General features: G+C 36.6%; 1 protein-coding gene across 1 annotated transcript; it reads left to right on the forward strand.

Moving 5' to 3' along the window:
• Nucleotides 1–466: 466 nt before the first annotated feature.
• LOC116778472 (mucin-2-like) lies at nucleotides 467–14,779 on the forward strand. Its single transcript, XM_061525731.1, has 26 exons — nucleotides 467–569; nucleotides 998–1,031; nucleotides 1,101–1,145; nucleotides 1,253–1,465; nucleotides 2,004–2,054; nucleotides 2,426–2,473; nucleotides 3,713–3,760; nucleotides 4,160–4,255; nucleotides 4,473–4,520; nucleotides 5,135–5,230; nucleotides 5,550–5,600; nucleotides 5,987–6,082; nucleotides 6,157–6,204; nucleotides 6,831–6,926; nucleotides 7,889–7,936; nucleotides 8,016–8,111; nucleotides 8,687–8,830; nucleotides 9,229–9,327; nucleotides 9,553–9,600; nucleotides 9,714–9,854; nucleotides 10,370–10,414; nucleotides 11,306–11,353; nucleotides 11,827–11,878; nucleotides 11,967–12,028; nucleotides 12,124–14,382; nucleotides 14,503–14,779. The coding sequence occupies exons 1-26, from the start codon at nucleotides 531–533 to the stop codon at nucleotides 14,655–14,657; spliced, it is 4,206 nt and encodes a 1,401-aa protein (XP_061381715.1). The 5' UTR covers nucleotides 467–530; the 3' UTR covers nucleotides 14,658–14,779.
• Nucleotides 14,780–16,115: the final 1,336 nt, after the last annotated feature.

Genomic DNA, 16,115 nt, shown 5'->3' on the forward strand with positions numbered 1-16,115 from the left:
TTGTAAAGTCGAATTAATTTGGAAACATTAAAAATCATAATAAACAGTCCGTCAATTGATTTTGTCAATACAAAGTCTTTTATCCGAAGATAATTTATATACAGAATAAGAGAAAGAGATTAAAATGAGAAAAACAAAATGCTGAAGATTAATTTGTATATAAAATTTTTCACGATTCTTTAATAGTTTTTAAGAAAACTATTACTTCATTAAATACTAAAATATTATACTTAGAAAGAGACAAACAATTTTATTGCATCAAAATTAATTACGAGTTCGCTTATATTTTACTTAACATGGAAAGGTTTGAATTATTTTAAATACATATACGTGTATACGATTTTTAGCTCATTACACGACGTAACTAAAATGTATCTAATTTCTATGACAATCTCGAACCATCGCAAACACTAATTAATAAACAGGTAGTTATTTGCACAAATGTTACAATTTACACACTATGTCATATAAAGCCTGCTTATTACGAGACTGGTTGTGGACGAAAACAGAAGTCTAGCCACGAGGCGAACATGTTTATAACGTATTTAGTGCTAGCTGCGACGCTTCATGTAAGTAACGACACGTGACACTATTAGTGTACTCGTGTACACAAGTACGCGCGAATAAACGACGTACAGATAGTTTGCAGTTCGTTAGCGAATACGCGAAACTGTAGGTTTAAAATAAGCGCCATTGAAACAAGTTGTGTATGTGTGTTTAAGTTATTTTACAGAATAATTTAAATCCTAAAACTACTCTTTTAACTTAAAAGTTAAGATTATATCACAGGCGACAGTTACTTCACTGTAAACAGTTGATAGTGAAATTCTAAAGGCTGATTTCTAAAATATTGAGTTATATTTATAGGATCTTCCTATTTAAATTACTTTCTTACTTGACAAAGCATACAAAATCTTTCAAATTTTTTATATAAATAAGACATTAAACCTACGATTATTCTTGTAGTATTAATAACTAAAATTGTATCATCTTTAAGGTTTGCACGTCGGCCGCGGAGCCTGTAGCCAACCGTAAGTGAATCGAGGATGTACATCAAATAGCCCCCGACTTTACTTCATTAATTTTCCAACACGTTTCAGGCCCGGCCCACACCGTCACTGTCTTACAACGCAGAAGATATCAAGGTAAAGATAGCAATTATATACATATTTTGAGGAATTTAAAACTTTAAATTTCAAACAGCAATTGTAAAAGAACGAAGGATTAGTATTTAGAGTTAAATAATCCGTAGGTTCGGAACAGATAGCGTCAGAGGAATATAACACAGAAGAATACCACAGCAAAGAAGACGAAGAAGAATGGGAATCGAAAGAACAGAAATATTCTTTTGAGAACGCCTCCGACGAAATCGTCGAGGCTAAATCATTAGGGTCATATCATAACGAGACTAACCGCGATAGTAACCTTGTCGATAACTTGCCTGGCATGATTAACGATTCTGTAGGTAGGTACACGGATGTAGGCTGGGGATACGCTTAACACGAGCCTCCATCGCACTACACACGCAGCGTTTCACGTCTCACGATCCACGTTAAAACTGTGGGTGTTGTGGACGGAAATTGTACGTTACGTATGTAGTGACGATGGACACTTATAGTAAGCATAAAGTTTGCAACGTTGAACTAATGACGTGTAATACTTCCGCGAGTCATTTAAATGAAACTAACATTTTCGGGTGTACTGCGTGTTTTGTACTACCGACATTTAGGTAGTTCATCTCGTCTCAGTGACCACGTTTGCTGCAAAGTAACCGAAACTTCGGTTATGAAGCTAAAATAATTAAAAATGAACAGCAAATCCGAAAATATTAGTTTCATTTAAACGTTAGACTAACTACAGAAAGTTCGCCGTTCACTGATCATACAAACAAATATATTATGTGAACGATAAACGTGAAACGATCTGTTTAGTTTTGACGGTGTGAACTCGTGGTAAGGACGGTTAAAATTTAGTGTATACATTTTATTATAATTTACTTACAGATAAAATATACCGTTATACAAAACCCATGGAGGCGGCGGCGGACCTGACAGGTTGGTGGAAGACATTTGTCACATGATAAGATCTGAAGCAGACAGGGCGTCGCGTATTCAGACACGTTCTAAACGTTGATACTAACGAAATATTCTACCGTCCCAGTGCGAATGAAGCCATAGTTAGAAAAGTTATCATAAATACTTCATGTACTTAGTACTTCTCAATGTTTATAACGGTCGAAAGTTAATAAAATTTTTAAGAATGAAATTTTACGAGTTACAACTAACGATAAAACATAATAAGTTAAATTTTATATTATATGAGATAGATTAAAAGTTATCCAAGCGTGTCCCTCACTAAGTGTGTCGGGAACGTTTTCCCACAAATAAACTTCTACGTGATCCGCTATAACGCTCAACATTTGCAGATTCGAGAGACATAACCGAGGTTTTACACGAACTAACCGGATTTAAAGGTAAGCTGTTAAATAAATTACATTTATATACAATACAGAGAATATTTACAATACATTAGGTTTTTATTTTAGAATTTCTTTAAGAAAAAAAGGTAGGTACATATGAAGAATAGTGGTTTTAAATAATATTACTATTTGTCCTTCGATACACAAATACGGATGAGACACTAACTAATTCCGTACCACCAGGTTAGTCTTATATTCATAGCTCTGAAAACAATGAGATTTAATCAATAACCAGAAGATTATATTATATTATTTTCATAAAAAATCCTACCAGATGTCGCCACCGTCGCAAGAACGAATAAATAGATTAAAAAAATCGTTTTGCACATAGTCAGCTTCATCAAAAATGTCTGTCTTTAAAGCTGTCCCATTAAGACTTATTAATACGCAAAACATTAAAATTAGTCCTATTAAAATGGTTTTAAAAAATATTAGGTTCATTATCTGGGCGGGTAGGTATGGATGCTATGCAATCGGCTAGCCAGACAGCCCAGAACAACCGAAAGACTCGCTCTTGACGGTTGATAGGTCACAAAATCAGTTGACTTAGAAAATACCTTTAATTTGGTAATAATTGTTAATAACGAGCAAAGTCGGGGTTTAGAACAGAGACGCTGCATACTAATGGCAGCGGGACAACGTTATTTAAATTCAAAAACACTAGTTGTATACAAAAGTGATCTCTACATGTTTCATGAGATCAAAGACTTTAGCGAGCATTCATTTAAATGAAACTAATATGTTTGGATTACTACGCGTTATTTATTATATTTAAACAAAATACTCTGAAGTTTCGGTTACATTGCAGCAACCGTGTGTTGTGCGAGAATTTATATATATATATATATTGGAAAATAAATGAGCAGCGAATATAATGAAATACAGCTGTACCAATAACTATGTGACGGTCTCGGTTAGTTTACACAAAGAAAATTATGCGAATGTTTGTGACTACGTACTCAGTGTTGTTTTTGCTCTTTACAAAAATTACTGAACGTATTTTAATGGAACTTTAGCACAATATAGTCATTACGATGAGATATAGATTATAATTTACCTCGACTCGTAGTTCTTGCGAGATCAAGGCATAACATAATAGATGGATCAGAGAGTAACATAAAATAAGACTTCAATGTTGACTAACGCACCTTTCCCTCGAAGCCTGATTCAGATTTCTTTGCGAACAAAACCGCAGTCACGAACTAGTGTTACAATAAAGGTTATTCTTTCCAGATGAGACGATGGTTGTAGCTTACTTCAAGACAACGGCCGGCTTGAAAAGTAAGCGTTTTAATGAGCATTCTATGTGATGAGGATTATTAATAATGGCGTCTCAAAACAGAAACAGGAAATACTGACCTTCCTTCTTTATCGTTAGTTGTTTATGTTAAACAATTTAAAAAAAAATATTAGCTAATGTCTGTTTATAAATTCAAAATATTTACATTGCTATCACAAACATCACTGAACACGTTAGTTTAAATTCAATAAAAAGAATGAAGAGACAGAAAATAAAGAGACAGAGAGGTAAATATTAAAAAAAAAAATTACATTCAACGAGAAAATACGCTGAAAATTCATTGATGCTTTGAAAATAAACATTACCTCAACACGTAAACATTAATAACCTACCAATAACAGATAACATAGAGTTTTATTTGTTGACCTTACTTTTTTCAGCTGACGAAGAAGCGTACGAGTTTCTGAAGACATGCAGAGGAGCCAGGGGTATGAGGTTCACAGTGAAACTGCTCAAGAAACTAACGGGCACTGCGGGTTAGTATATTATAGTTATTACTTTAAAATTCACATGTATATAAACAAAATGGCCGCCTCGGGGGTCCCAAATCTACCAGCCTTTATTTGAAAACATATGTATATATATATATATATCTTGTATGGAGTCCTGTGGGCCTGGGCTCGCCGCTGTAACGACTAAACTATTGTGCCACTCGTCTTGACAACATTTATTGAAGCTATCCAAATGTTTCAGATCTGAAGGTTTACGTTCATCTCATCAAGATAATAACCGGGGAAGACGGTGAGCATATCCGTTATAGCTGACACATAGAACTATTTTCAGACCTACTCCTGTTAAGCGATTTTCAAGACATTTATTGAATATGAAAAAAAAATAGTTCGCGGGGTCCCTCCAGGAACGGGCGGAAGTTGATTTTATAAGAAATTTTTAGTGTTTCTTTAAGACAAACTTTCTAAACATCGCTCACAAGTCACAACTGACCTTACTCTCGCTGTCTCTCTCTCCCCCCCCCCCCACGAGCTTTAAACGCTTAAAGCACCCTTGTTGGAACTCGTATTACAACTTTCACTTCAAAAAAACATTTTAGATTTATATGCAAGGATATTATCAAAATCAGTTCAGTAATCTAAAATGTATGCAGCACATGTAAGCTATCTATACCATACTAACTCGCGTAGTATTAACGTAGACTGAATGAGACGGGAGACGCGTCGTGTGTAGTGACGACTTGTAGTAAGCATCCTGTTTTTTTGTATTCCATTAAAAAAAAGCAGATAATTTTAATAACTACTATTAATTACTTAAATAAAATCATGTGGTTTGAGGAAAAATTTTTATATAATTCCGTACTTATCATTATCGTATCATTATCATATCTTTAACAACTCTTACAGATGCCGTACAGGGTCTAAGGGTGATACAGAAACTGACAGGACATTATGACATTGACGGAATTATTGAGATTCTTCAGCGGATATCCGGCAGAATAAGTAAGCGATCTGTTTGTGTATATGTGTGTCTGTTTGTTACGTCATATAGTTTCGTTTCTGTATTTTAATTATTCTTAAGCAAATATAGTTTGTAAACTATCGAGAAACGATACAAATGTTTGAAAAAATATAAATTTTTAAATTTTACATTTCCTTTTGATATCAAATTTAACTAAAAATCACTTTAAAACATAATTAACTGATATTCGCGAAACAAACATTTTTTTTTGTGATTTATTAATATACTTATTCTCTATACTGTACTATTTCTGATAAAACTTTTTCTTCTGTATCAATCACACCTCGTTCCCTGTTCCAGGCATGTCGGACCTCATTGAATTCTATGAACACAACGGAGATCACACGACGGGTTCGTTGAAATAAAATTTATATTATATACTAATAAAGATTAAAATTATACTATTATCCTTAGAACGAGTGCATTGTGAACTAAACATTGATAGTTTAAGATCATTTTTAACGTTGATGTTACCGTGAAAACTTATACAAAATATTAATGAACACTCACACGGGTAGAAACCTTTTGACTATACTTATTGATTTATAACTTTGAGATATAAACTGTCTCTACCTCGCGACTCCGCCTGTATTAGAGCACGAATTCCTAAACTCCTGCCTGTAATTATACCAAATTTCATTAAAATCGACACAGCAGTCAAAAGCAGCACTATTTAATTCAACTTATATATTCATATCTATTGATTATTGATTTTTAATTATATATTCTCGTCTCAGGTCTGGAGGGTATCAGTCACCAAATTTACAAGCTGACGGGAGACGCCGGGCCCAAGGAGTTCCCGGGGGTCTTTGAGGCCTTGAAGTCAGAAGTTGGTGAGGCCTGACGTAAACGGAATGATTGAGATGTTTGGGAATATTTAATGTAAATTCTGTTTTATTCATAACAGACTGGACAGCTACCTTCAACGTGCTTGTGACTGTGATGAGATGCAACGGTGAGAATTATATTAACTATAAATAAGTAAGTAATGTGTGGAGTCCGTCCGCGAGGAAGCTAGTAATGCTGGAATAAAAACAGGAAGGAGTGCAAAAGGATTTTCAAGGAATATTTAGTGTTCCTCTTAGACAGACTATTAACATTACTAACACGTCACAATTGATTGCCCGCATGCGTTAGCGCGCTACGCATTCTCTCTCGCTCTGTCTCCTGTTAAAGAAGCGTTAAAAGTTTAACGCAACCTTGTTGCAAGTCAAATAAGTGAAACACTTCAATAACAAAAATCTCAATAATGTTTCTTTAAAATAACTATTATATAAAATATAGGACAAAATATATATTGAAATAACAAAAAATTTTAAAAGACAGAAAAGTTATATAAATATATCTTGTATGTATGAACAAAAACTTACTATACAATAACATCTTAAGATGATGTCGCCTTAACAAGCGTCTCGTAACTCAGTTTCGATCCTCTCAACAGGAGAGTAGCTGACATCACGCTGTTATAATCTTTAAAATCTTAAGAAAACAGTTGTGACTTTTGTTTATATTTACAAAAATAGCAGTTACGAGATTATTATTTATATTGTATTATCTCCGACTTTGACGTGTGTTTGACAGACATCAGCGAGTCCATCGGTGATCTGAAGAAGCTGCTCGGCGTGCAGACCTTCCCGGAGGCGATCGACGCCATGAAGCTGGCGACGGAACAGATCCGTGAGTGACGACTGTTGTGAGAAAGATTACGACGACGAGGTTACGGAGGCTTAAAACGCGATGCTTTGAATAAAAATTAAAGGAATATAAGGCTGTTATTAATATCAGCATTACGTGTGGTTGCTCGGAGCGCGTCAGGACTAGCACGTCACGTGACACAGGCGACAGTCCCGCTGACGGCTAGGCGACATCTCCTTATCTAACAAACGATTGTAAAGTATTGGTTCAAACAGCCTTAGAGTTTTACTTTTATTTGCAAGACTTTCGATCGTCTTAACAAAACGATTCCATACTTACGTCACAATCTTTATCGTTACGATTAACGTTTTAATGTTAAGCCTTCAGGTATTTTAATAAAACGATTATATTTCTTTACGACAATAACATATGTGGATTAAGTTTTAAGGTCGCTCCGCTATGTCACAGTTACTAATTAACAGTCATTACTTCAGTTAGTGAAACACTAACAGCTAGAACATTATGAAAGACAAAATATTACTTACAGAGTATCAGCCCTCGTTGAGACACTATATATACACTATTTAGTGCACACTCGATGAAGTCTTCGACCCAGCGATGGGGATCGTCTGTTGCGTTACGCACATTATAACACTTGACAGTCGTTTTGAAAACTACCCTCAAATAGTTTCTATTAACATTTGCAACGGCGAGTCAATTCACTATTTAATATTAACAGTTATTAAATGTTTTGCGACTAAAATTAAGTAAATCATCGCAATGTCTTACGTAATTGTTAAAGTTATTAACATTATATAACTTACCAGAGGACTGTTAGTGTTTGTGATAGAGTCCTACCTTACAAATGACACTCTTAACCTAAATAGAACCAAGAATCTATTGAAGATTCTGTTAAAGTTAATTTTATTTACAAATTAATAATTTATAACAAATCTTTGGCCTGTGTTATACCTTGTTATTAAGTGAGCAAATTAATGCTTCAGATTTCAGATACGCGCTGGAATCATTCCTGGAGGAAACTGGAAGAGTTAGTAAGTTGTATAAGCAATTGTTTATTTAATTCATTGTTTAAAGAATATATACATATAAGACGCGTGTGTTTGTCCACAGATCTGAAAGTCATCATTACGACTCTGTATCAGCTGACAGGAAAAACGGATCTGCTATCTGTTCTCCGAGAGCTACAGAGATTGTACAAAATTAATAGTGAGTAATATTGTGCATTAAATTAAAATCAGATATCTATATATATATATATAAGTCCACTGTGAGTGTGTATGTCACTGTGACGTCCCATATGGTTTAGATTCACTAATTATCCCGGCAGATGGAGCTGTCTGTATGTAGGTTATTTAAGTCGAGAGCCCGCGACGCAGGTCGCTATATATATTGTTGTAGCACCCTGTACATCTCTCTGAGTGAGTCTGTACACGCTCTATTATTTCATCGTTCTTACCGACTGATATATCTATTAAAATATGCATATTTTTTTCACCTATTCGAGTCAGGACTCAATAGCTCAGTAGTTAATATGCCTCACAATATTTATATCCTACAAAACGCAGGTTCAAATCCAGATATGAAATTTTCATATATTTAGTATATTTGTTCGGTTACAGTAATGTATTATTGTGAGCATTTTTTTTTTTTAATATTTTTAACGGTTTTACTCATTTCTGCAGTAGAACTACATTATGTGTGGCCTATTTATATTTCTTTATTCCATATTTCCACGAAAAACCTCAAAGGCCACAGTTTAAATAATGAATTCGTTGTTTCAGATATAATAAAGGTATTTCAGACAGTGAATCGCATTTCCAAGAAGAGAGATCCGCTGGTTGTGCTGAACAACCTGGTTGACATCACGTCCGCGGCCAACCTGAGCGACTGCAGCTCCGTCTTCACGGGACTCACCTTCAAACAGAGTGAGTGGCAGGAGAGATGACGACTCCCTTAAAATTTGGATAACACAAAAAAATTGGGACGAAAAATGGATGTACTTCTTAATTTAGTTATTATTATTTGATCCCGTCAGTTATCAATTAAATTAACATTTCTAAAACCTCAATGTTCCTTTATATGAAACTAATATTTTCGGATCACTACGAGGCGTCGCCCGTCCGTGATCACGGTTGCTGACGTAACCGAAATGTCGAGAGTATGTTGTTCAAAAATAATAAAATACGCGTAGTATTAACCGAAAAATATTAGTTTAATTTAAATTATGATTTGATCTGATGGGATAACTGTTGTAACTCATCTCCGGAGCGAAGCCGTTCAGGGAGAGTCGGAATGACAATCGGCGTTTCCCTTCATATTCCAGTGACGGCGCTGGAGGTGATCGAAAAGATTCAACTGGAGACAGGATGCACCGACCTCGTGGACTTCCTGAAGGGAATGCTCTCCGTCACAGGAAGCAGAGGTATCGTGGCATGTATAATAGTAACAGCTCCATAGTCAGTACATGTAGACACGGGACATAAAATACAGTAACATTTTGTCCGTCTGTACGTTACGGTTTATCCCTGAAACGTCTGAACCGATTTTGATGGGACTTCCGCTAGAACACAGCCAACCTAACAAGGAGTGACTTCAGCTGCGGAACTCATTACTTTTTGTTTATATATATTCTGTAATATGATTACAGGTCTCCTGAAATCCTGGCAGGTGATCGTGACCGTGACAGAAAAGAACGGTAGGTACTATTTGGCTTGCTCTTAAATTAAATCTCTGATGATTTTTCCATTGATTACGAGAACAATAGTCCAGATCAACTAATCAATCAAAAATATGATTATATTTTTACAGATATATTTGTTTTGATAAGTACACTGAAGCAGTACACATCAGCGGACCTGGTCACCGTGTTTCGTTTTCTACAACGGATTACAAACACCATCAATATCGTTCAAGCCGTCGACAAGATCAATGATTTGCTGGAAGTCAAAGGTGTAACAGAACTATCATTATCATATCATTATCCTGTCATTTAATATAGAAATGATATACGTATATGTATTTCTATGAAAATCTTCCGAACCCGTGACTTTGTCACGTCGGTGTCACACAGTGTCCTTATAGTATTCAGTAAAAACGCTCTCTTTGCAGTATTTATTTGTCGTTAAAAAATGTCTTTTCAATGAAACTGACTTGTCTTATACAACGCGTTTGTATCTATAATATTATAACGAAGACAGCGGACACTTTTACTGGTCTGCCAATGATGATCAAGTAACCGAGATGTCGGGATCATGGAGCTGTGACAGAAAAAACGAGCGGCATCCGAAAGACTTAGCTTAATTTAAACGATTACCCCCGAAAATCTTAGATAACATTCTCGTTTGAATTAATATTATTAAGAAAAACAATTGCCAAAAAAAAAATTCCTGATATAATATATTATACCAGGGTATATTTCCGTATTTTTTTTTATTGAATTAATTAAATTCTGTCCTCTGCTTCAGGTTTCTTTGAATGGATCGAGACACTTCATCACGCCGCTGACGCCGGTGAGGATCGTTTATAGTTACGAGAACGGCCTAACTTTCAATTCAACTTAATTATTAGTTTAAAAAAAATATTGAGTCGTGCGGCCTGGAGGTTAAAGGCCCGCCTCTCCTGCTCGCGTGAACGGGTTCAAGCCTGGCAAGCACCAATGTGATCTTTTCCGAGTCATATGCACTTTCTAAGAGTATTTAGACATCACTGACAGACGGGGAAGGAAGACATCGCGAGGAAACCTGGTCTTATAATTTAAATTATAAATTTAAAATCGCCGAGCCGTCTTGAGCGAGCGCGGTTAATGCTCTGACCTTCTCCATGTGAGAAGAGGCCTCGCTCAGCAGTGTGCTTCAATAGGCTGATGATGATGATTAGTTAAAATTTGTTAAGTGATAAATAGATTACTATGAAAATATTCGTTTATTAAAATAAAAATCTGCATAGATTTTAAAATGTATAGCTGCTCATACAAAGAGATGTTGGAAAGGTTCTGTGGTTACTTTGTACAGTACGTAAGCATATTCATGGTAAAATTACAACGTTCTGCCTCACATTCGTCGAGGTAACGAATCGAGGCTTCCTCGTTATAACGCCATTATTTAAATTTGAAAAAACATCAAAATACAACTCAAATACGCAAAATAGTATTTAAAAAATAACGAAATCACTTTCAACTTAAAGTCTGTTTTGAAATTAGTTACTTTTGAGATGACAACAAAGGTATAGATGTCAAGACTGAACCCATCTTAATGGCACGAGGATTATTCCTCGCCTGAAATCTACACAAACCGACTATCCTTTTTATATATATATAATTGATAACATGCCAGATAACTTCAAACTAACAGCGGAGTAATTTAATTAAGTATATATATATATATGTACATCTTTTATTACAGACGTGTTCGAGTTCTTGCAAGCCTTCACTAGCTTAAGTCCGCGGTCATGTAAGTGTTTGGATGAGAAAATTAATTTTAATCTATATATATAACACTCGCAGAACCGACGAGGGATCACATCTCGAGACCTGTCTGTATGTACTTGTTCATCTCGCGGATAAGGTTCAGTAATACAGTTTCCGGTTTCCCACAATTTATCCCATACTCAATATCCTCTCATCTCTCAAATACAATTTTCGCCAAACGTCCCATCCCTAGAAGAGAATTCTGTGGACTCTCCCGTTGCTGTAGCAGTGGCCTTATAATTTTTTATATAATATTTAGATTGTCCTCAAGTTAACTAACTAAACAAATTGAAGCTAAGAACCAAAAAGATTACCATATCGTAACTGGCCGTTTAGATAGAATATGCTTTTATGTCATTCTCGTGTTTTCGGGACTTATTATTTAATACTTAAGGTTTTTTCGTATTTTTTTTCATCATGCCCTAAAATAACATAATTTATTTACTGCTTTTTCAGTACTGGAAGAAGCCATTGAAACAACTATGCATTATACCGATGTATACGGTAAGCTAATATATATATATAACAACTATTTTAAAGATAGGATTCAATATATCTGAATATTATTTTAACTTAAATTTAAAATAATAATGAAGTTATAATTTTTCAGTACCAATACAGGCTATCGAAGATTTAAAAGCGGTTACCCAACAAGACGGTAAGAACGTTAAACACACAATGAAAATGTTCAAAGAACTATTAAATAAAGTATTGCTAAGAAAAATGTCTTAATATAAACACTTGTTTTTTTAGATATAATTAAAGCTATAAACTACATAAAGGCGAAGAAACCTAAGTTGACCGTAACAACAACAAAACAAGCGCAAATAACGACAAACCAAGAAACAAGCGCTGAAACAACAGAGAAGCAAATTACGGAACACGAAAATGCTTCCGACACATCGGAACACTTGGATCACTCTAAAGAACAGACCACGAATGAACAAAAGCCAGAAGAAACAGAACACAGCGCGGAAACCACAACTAAACAAGCAGAATTAACGACTGTAGCATCTTTAGAGACAACTACAGCACCAACCACAGAAGCGGCTTCAGAAACCACTTCAGAGGCAACTTCGGAATCAACCCCAGAGGCAACTTCAGAATCAACCCCAGAGGCAACTTCAGAATCAACCCCAGAGGCAACTTCAGAATCAACCCCAGAGGCAACTTCAGAAGCAACCACAGAGGCAACTTCAGAATCAACCCCAGAGGCAACTTCAGAAGCAACCACAGAGGCAACTTCAGAATCAACCCCAGAGGCAACTTCAGAATCAACCACAGAGGCAACTTCAGAATCAACCACAGAGGCAACTTCAGAATCAACCACAGAGGCAACTTCAGAATCAACCCCAGAGGCAACTTCAGAAGCAACTCCGGAACCAACAGCAGAACCAACTGTACAGTCAACTACAGAATTAACTTTAGGCCCTACCACAGAGTCAAATATAGCACTGACTACCGAGGGAACTGCAGAGCCTACTACCGAAACTACAACAGAATCTAAAATTGACTTAGAGACAACAACAGCAACTCCCGAACCAACAGAACCGGCCACAGAAAGCGGGACCAAAACAGAAACGGTAACGGAACAAAAAACTGAAAGTAGTTCTGGAAAAGATTCATCTGAAACTACGATTACTACGATCAGTACTACGACTACCAATACTACTGAGCAGTCAAATAATCCCGAAAACAATCCACAACCAGCGAATGACAATGAGGGAAAACCAAATACTTCTGAACAAGAAAATAAGATACCAATTCAAAATGATACACAAACCATAGAAACGAAAGATGATGGACTTAAGGCACCAGAAGGGGACAATAAAACAACGCCTTTAGACACATCCAAGGATGGAGATATCCACCCATCAACAAACGAACCAGCGACGCCCTCTGGTGAAGCTAGTGACACTAAACAATCAGACAAACAAGAAAATGTTTTAAACAATCAAACCGAACCCACAACAGAGGCTCCTGCTAATCAAGGCACAATCCCAAGTTCGGAAAAACCAATTGAGAGTAACAAACCGACAACGACTGAAGAGCAAAAGGAGAGTACATCTACAGCCGATAAAGGTGACGCTAGGAACGAACCAGAACCTGCTGATGAACCGGTTCCTGCAGATAAAACTCCGGCAGGCAATGACCAAAAGGTTTTGAATGATAGCCCGAACGCGCCTAGTTCAGACTCTCAAACACCCAAACCGCTTGATCAAGAACAAACAACAGCCTCTCCTCCGGAATCACAAATCACAGATGCGGGAACGACTGAGGATCCAAATAAAAATGTTGCCAATGAAACGACCTCACAACCCTCACCCACTGGCGGATCCAGTACAACAACAGAAGCAACTACTGTGACTAGTGTTCCGGAAAACTCCGGCGGAACTCCTGAAGCAGCTAATAATAATAGTGAGAAATCACCAAGCAACGAAAATCAAATTTTATCTACCGATAAACCCCAAGATGCAAACATAACCAGTTCACCAAGCGGTGATACGTCCGCTAAAAGTCCTGAAGATTCCTCACCTGGCACATCAACCTCATCAGATGTTACTCCAGACCAGAAACCTGTTTCTGAAATAACAAGCGACAAACCTACAGGAATAACACCCACTAGTGTTAGCACGGGGAGTCTTGACAAACCTGGAAACGAAAACGAACCGACGACACCAGCCACGACAGATGAAGCCCAAAACACAACTGAGAGCCCGAAAAATGAAGAAGAATCACCAAGCGATAAGGAATCAGTGACCAGTACCACCCAAAATAGCGCAGACGATACCTCCGAGACTCCATCGAGCACCACAACAGACAAAACACCGAATGATGAGAGCTCTAGTCCCAAAATCGATTCTTTAGACCCAAAAGACAAACCTGAAGCCTCTGGACCAAAAGACGAAGTACAATCTACCGAGTCTCAGTCTACACCTGCGCCACCCAGCCTAAAACCTAACCAGGACCCAAGTACTTCTGGACCCCAGGATCTTTCAACAGACCCGCAAGGTTAGTGTTTATTTCTTATTTTAATTCTAGCACGATCATCATCAACTCTTCAAGATGCATGTTTATACTGAAGCAGCCCTAAAGTTACATAATTTAAATTATTTTATTTAACACCACCAGCTCTCCAAGTGTCGATGAATCTGAAACTCCTCATCCTACCCAAGGGACCAAAAAACACAAAGAATTGCTACTGCGCCTGCGAGGGCCAGGAACCGCCCAAACTGGTCCCGATGCGACAACTTCCGGTCGGGATAACTAGTGTAGATAAAAATTAACAGTAGTCCGTACACGATCCACAAACCTTCTCTAGATTAATTTCATATATCCTACAAGTAATGCTCTTTGTGTTGTAACAAGTGTATTTATTAATTAAATAAACTTTGTGATGGCGTCTAAATATTTCGTTGTGCCAAATATTTTCATCATCATCATCATCGTCCTCATCGTCAACATCATCATCATCAGCTTATCGGAGCTCACTGCTGAGCAAAGATATGAGATATGGAGATTATAACTCCAGCTTTCCCCACGACGTTCTCCTTCACCGTCCGTCAGTGGTGTCTAAATACTCTTAGAAAGTGCATATGACTCAGAAAAGATCACATTGGTACTTGCCAGGTTTCGAACCCGCGCCCTCACGTGTGAGAGGCCTTTCACCTCCAGGCTGCACGACACACCAAATATTTTATTTAACAAAAATATATTTTCATAGTTTAATAGTTTTTTTACTTTTTCTTTTAAGTTAAAGTTTTTGCCGCTCTTCAATTCCAGTTTGAGAAAAATTTTCAAACACTAATTTGATGAGCAAAAATGAAAAAAAAAATTATCACCCTTATATGAAATTTTAAAACAAGCTCACTTTGAACCGAGTATATTAGTAAAGTGGGTTTGGGTTGATCATAACTCACTATTTTGAAGTCGGTTAATAACAGAATCTACGAACAAAATAATGCAGAGTTCATTGCTCTTTGTGTTTAGCGTTTGTCTTAAGCAATGTATAATGCTAATCCCGGAAGTGAGGATTGACACGAAAAATTATATATGTCGAAGTAGGGCCCAAGCGGTGGCTTTTGGAAAGAGTGACGTCAGCATAACTGACGTCACCGATGCCTTTATTCTTGAATGTCGTCAGGACCTCAGACTCTTGAAGGTAGCCTCGTAGACGGTTCGACGAACCCCTTACTTCGAAGAGGTCCGTACCCTGCAACGGCTCGAGCGGGACTCCCCGTGATCTGTAGTCTCGCCTCTTTTTATACCAACTGACGCCATTGTAGTGACTACACTCGCACAGGTGGCTCCACAAGTGGTTATGCGAGTGACAGCTGATGATTTCAACTACCCTCAATTATATATATATAACTATTTTTCAATCCCCAATACAAATCTTAAAAGTAATTCTGCTATAAGAATCCATATTTAAACTGTTTTATATTCTGGTGGGTACATTAAGATTCCTGTGACTTACCACATTAACTAATATATATATGTGTCTGCATGTAATATTATAATAACAGATTGTAACTAAATCTATATAGATATATAGTTTTCATAACCGAAACATATTTTTCATAAACGGCTGAACCGATTTTGGAGAAACTCTCAGGCGAATAGCTGACGTTTGAATCAGCGACATCGGCTCAGTTTGTTTGGCAATTCTATTAATATTTTAATATATAGCATAAAAATAGTTTTTTTTTATTCCATGGGAAAGTAATCGAGGGTAGTTTTTTAAA

The sequence above is a fragment of the Danaus plexippus genome, chromosome 31 (genome assembly GCF_018135715.1).
Source record: "Danaus plexippus chromosome 31, MEX_DaPlex, whole genome shotgun sequence".
NCBI classification, from domain to species: Eukaryota; Metazoa; Arthropoda; class Insecta; order Lepidoptera; family Nymphalidae; genus Danaus; species Danaus plexippus.

Coding starts and splice junctions, on each gene's coding strand:
- LOC116778472 (XM_061525731.1), top strand. CDS start 531: ATGTTTATAACGTATTTAGTGCTAGCTGCGACGCTTCAT. Junction 2,055..2,425: donor GGCGGCGGCGGACCTGACAG/GTTGGTGGAAGA, acceptor CAACATTTGCAG/ATTCGAGAGACATAACCGAG. Junction 14,383..14,502: donor TCTTTCAACAGACCCGCAAG/GTTAGTGTTTAT, acceptor TAACACCACCAG/CTCTCCAAGTGTCGATGAAT.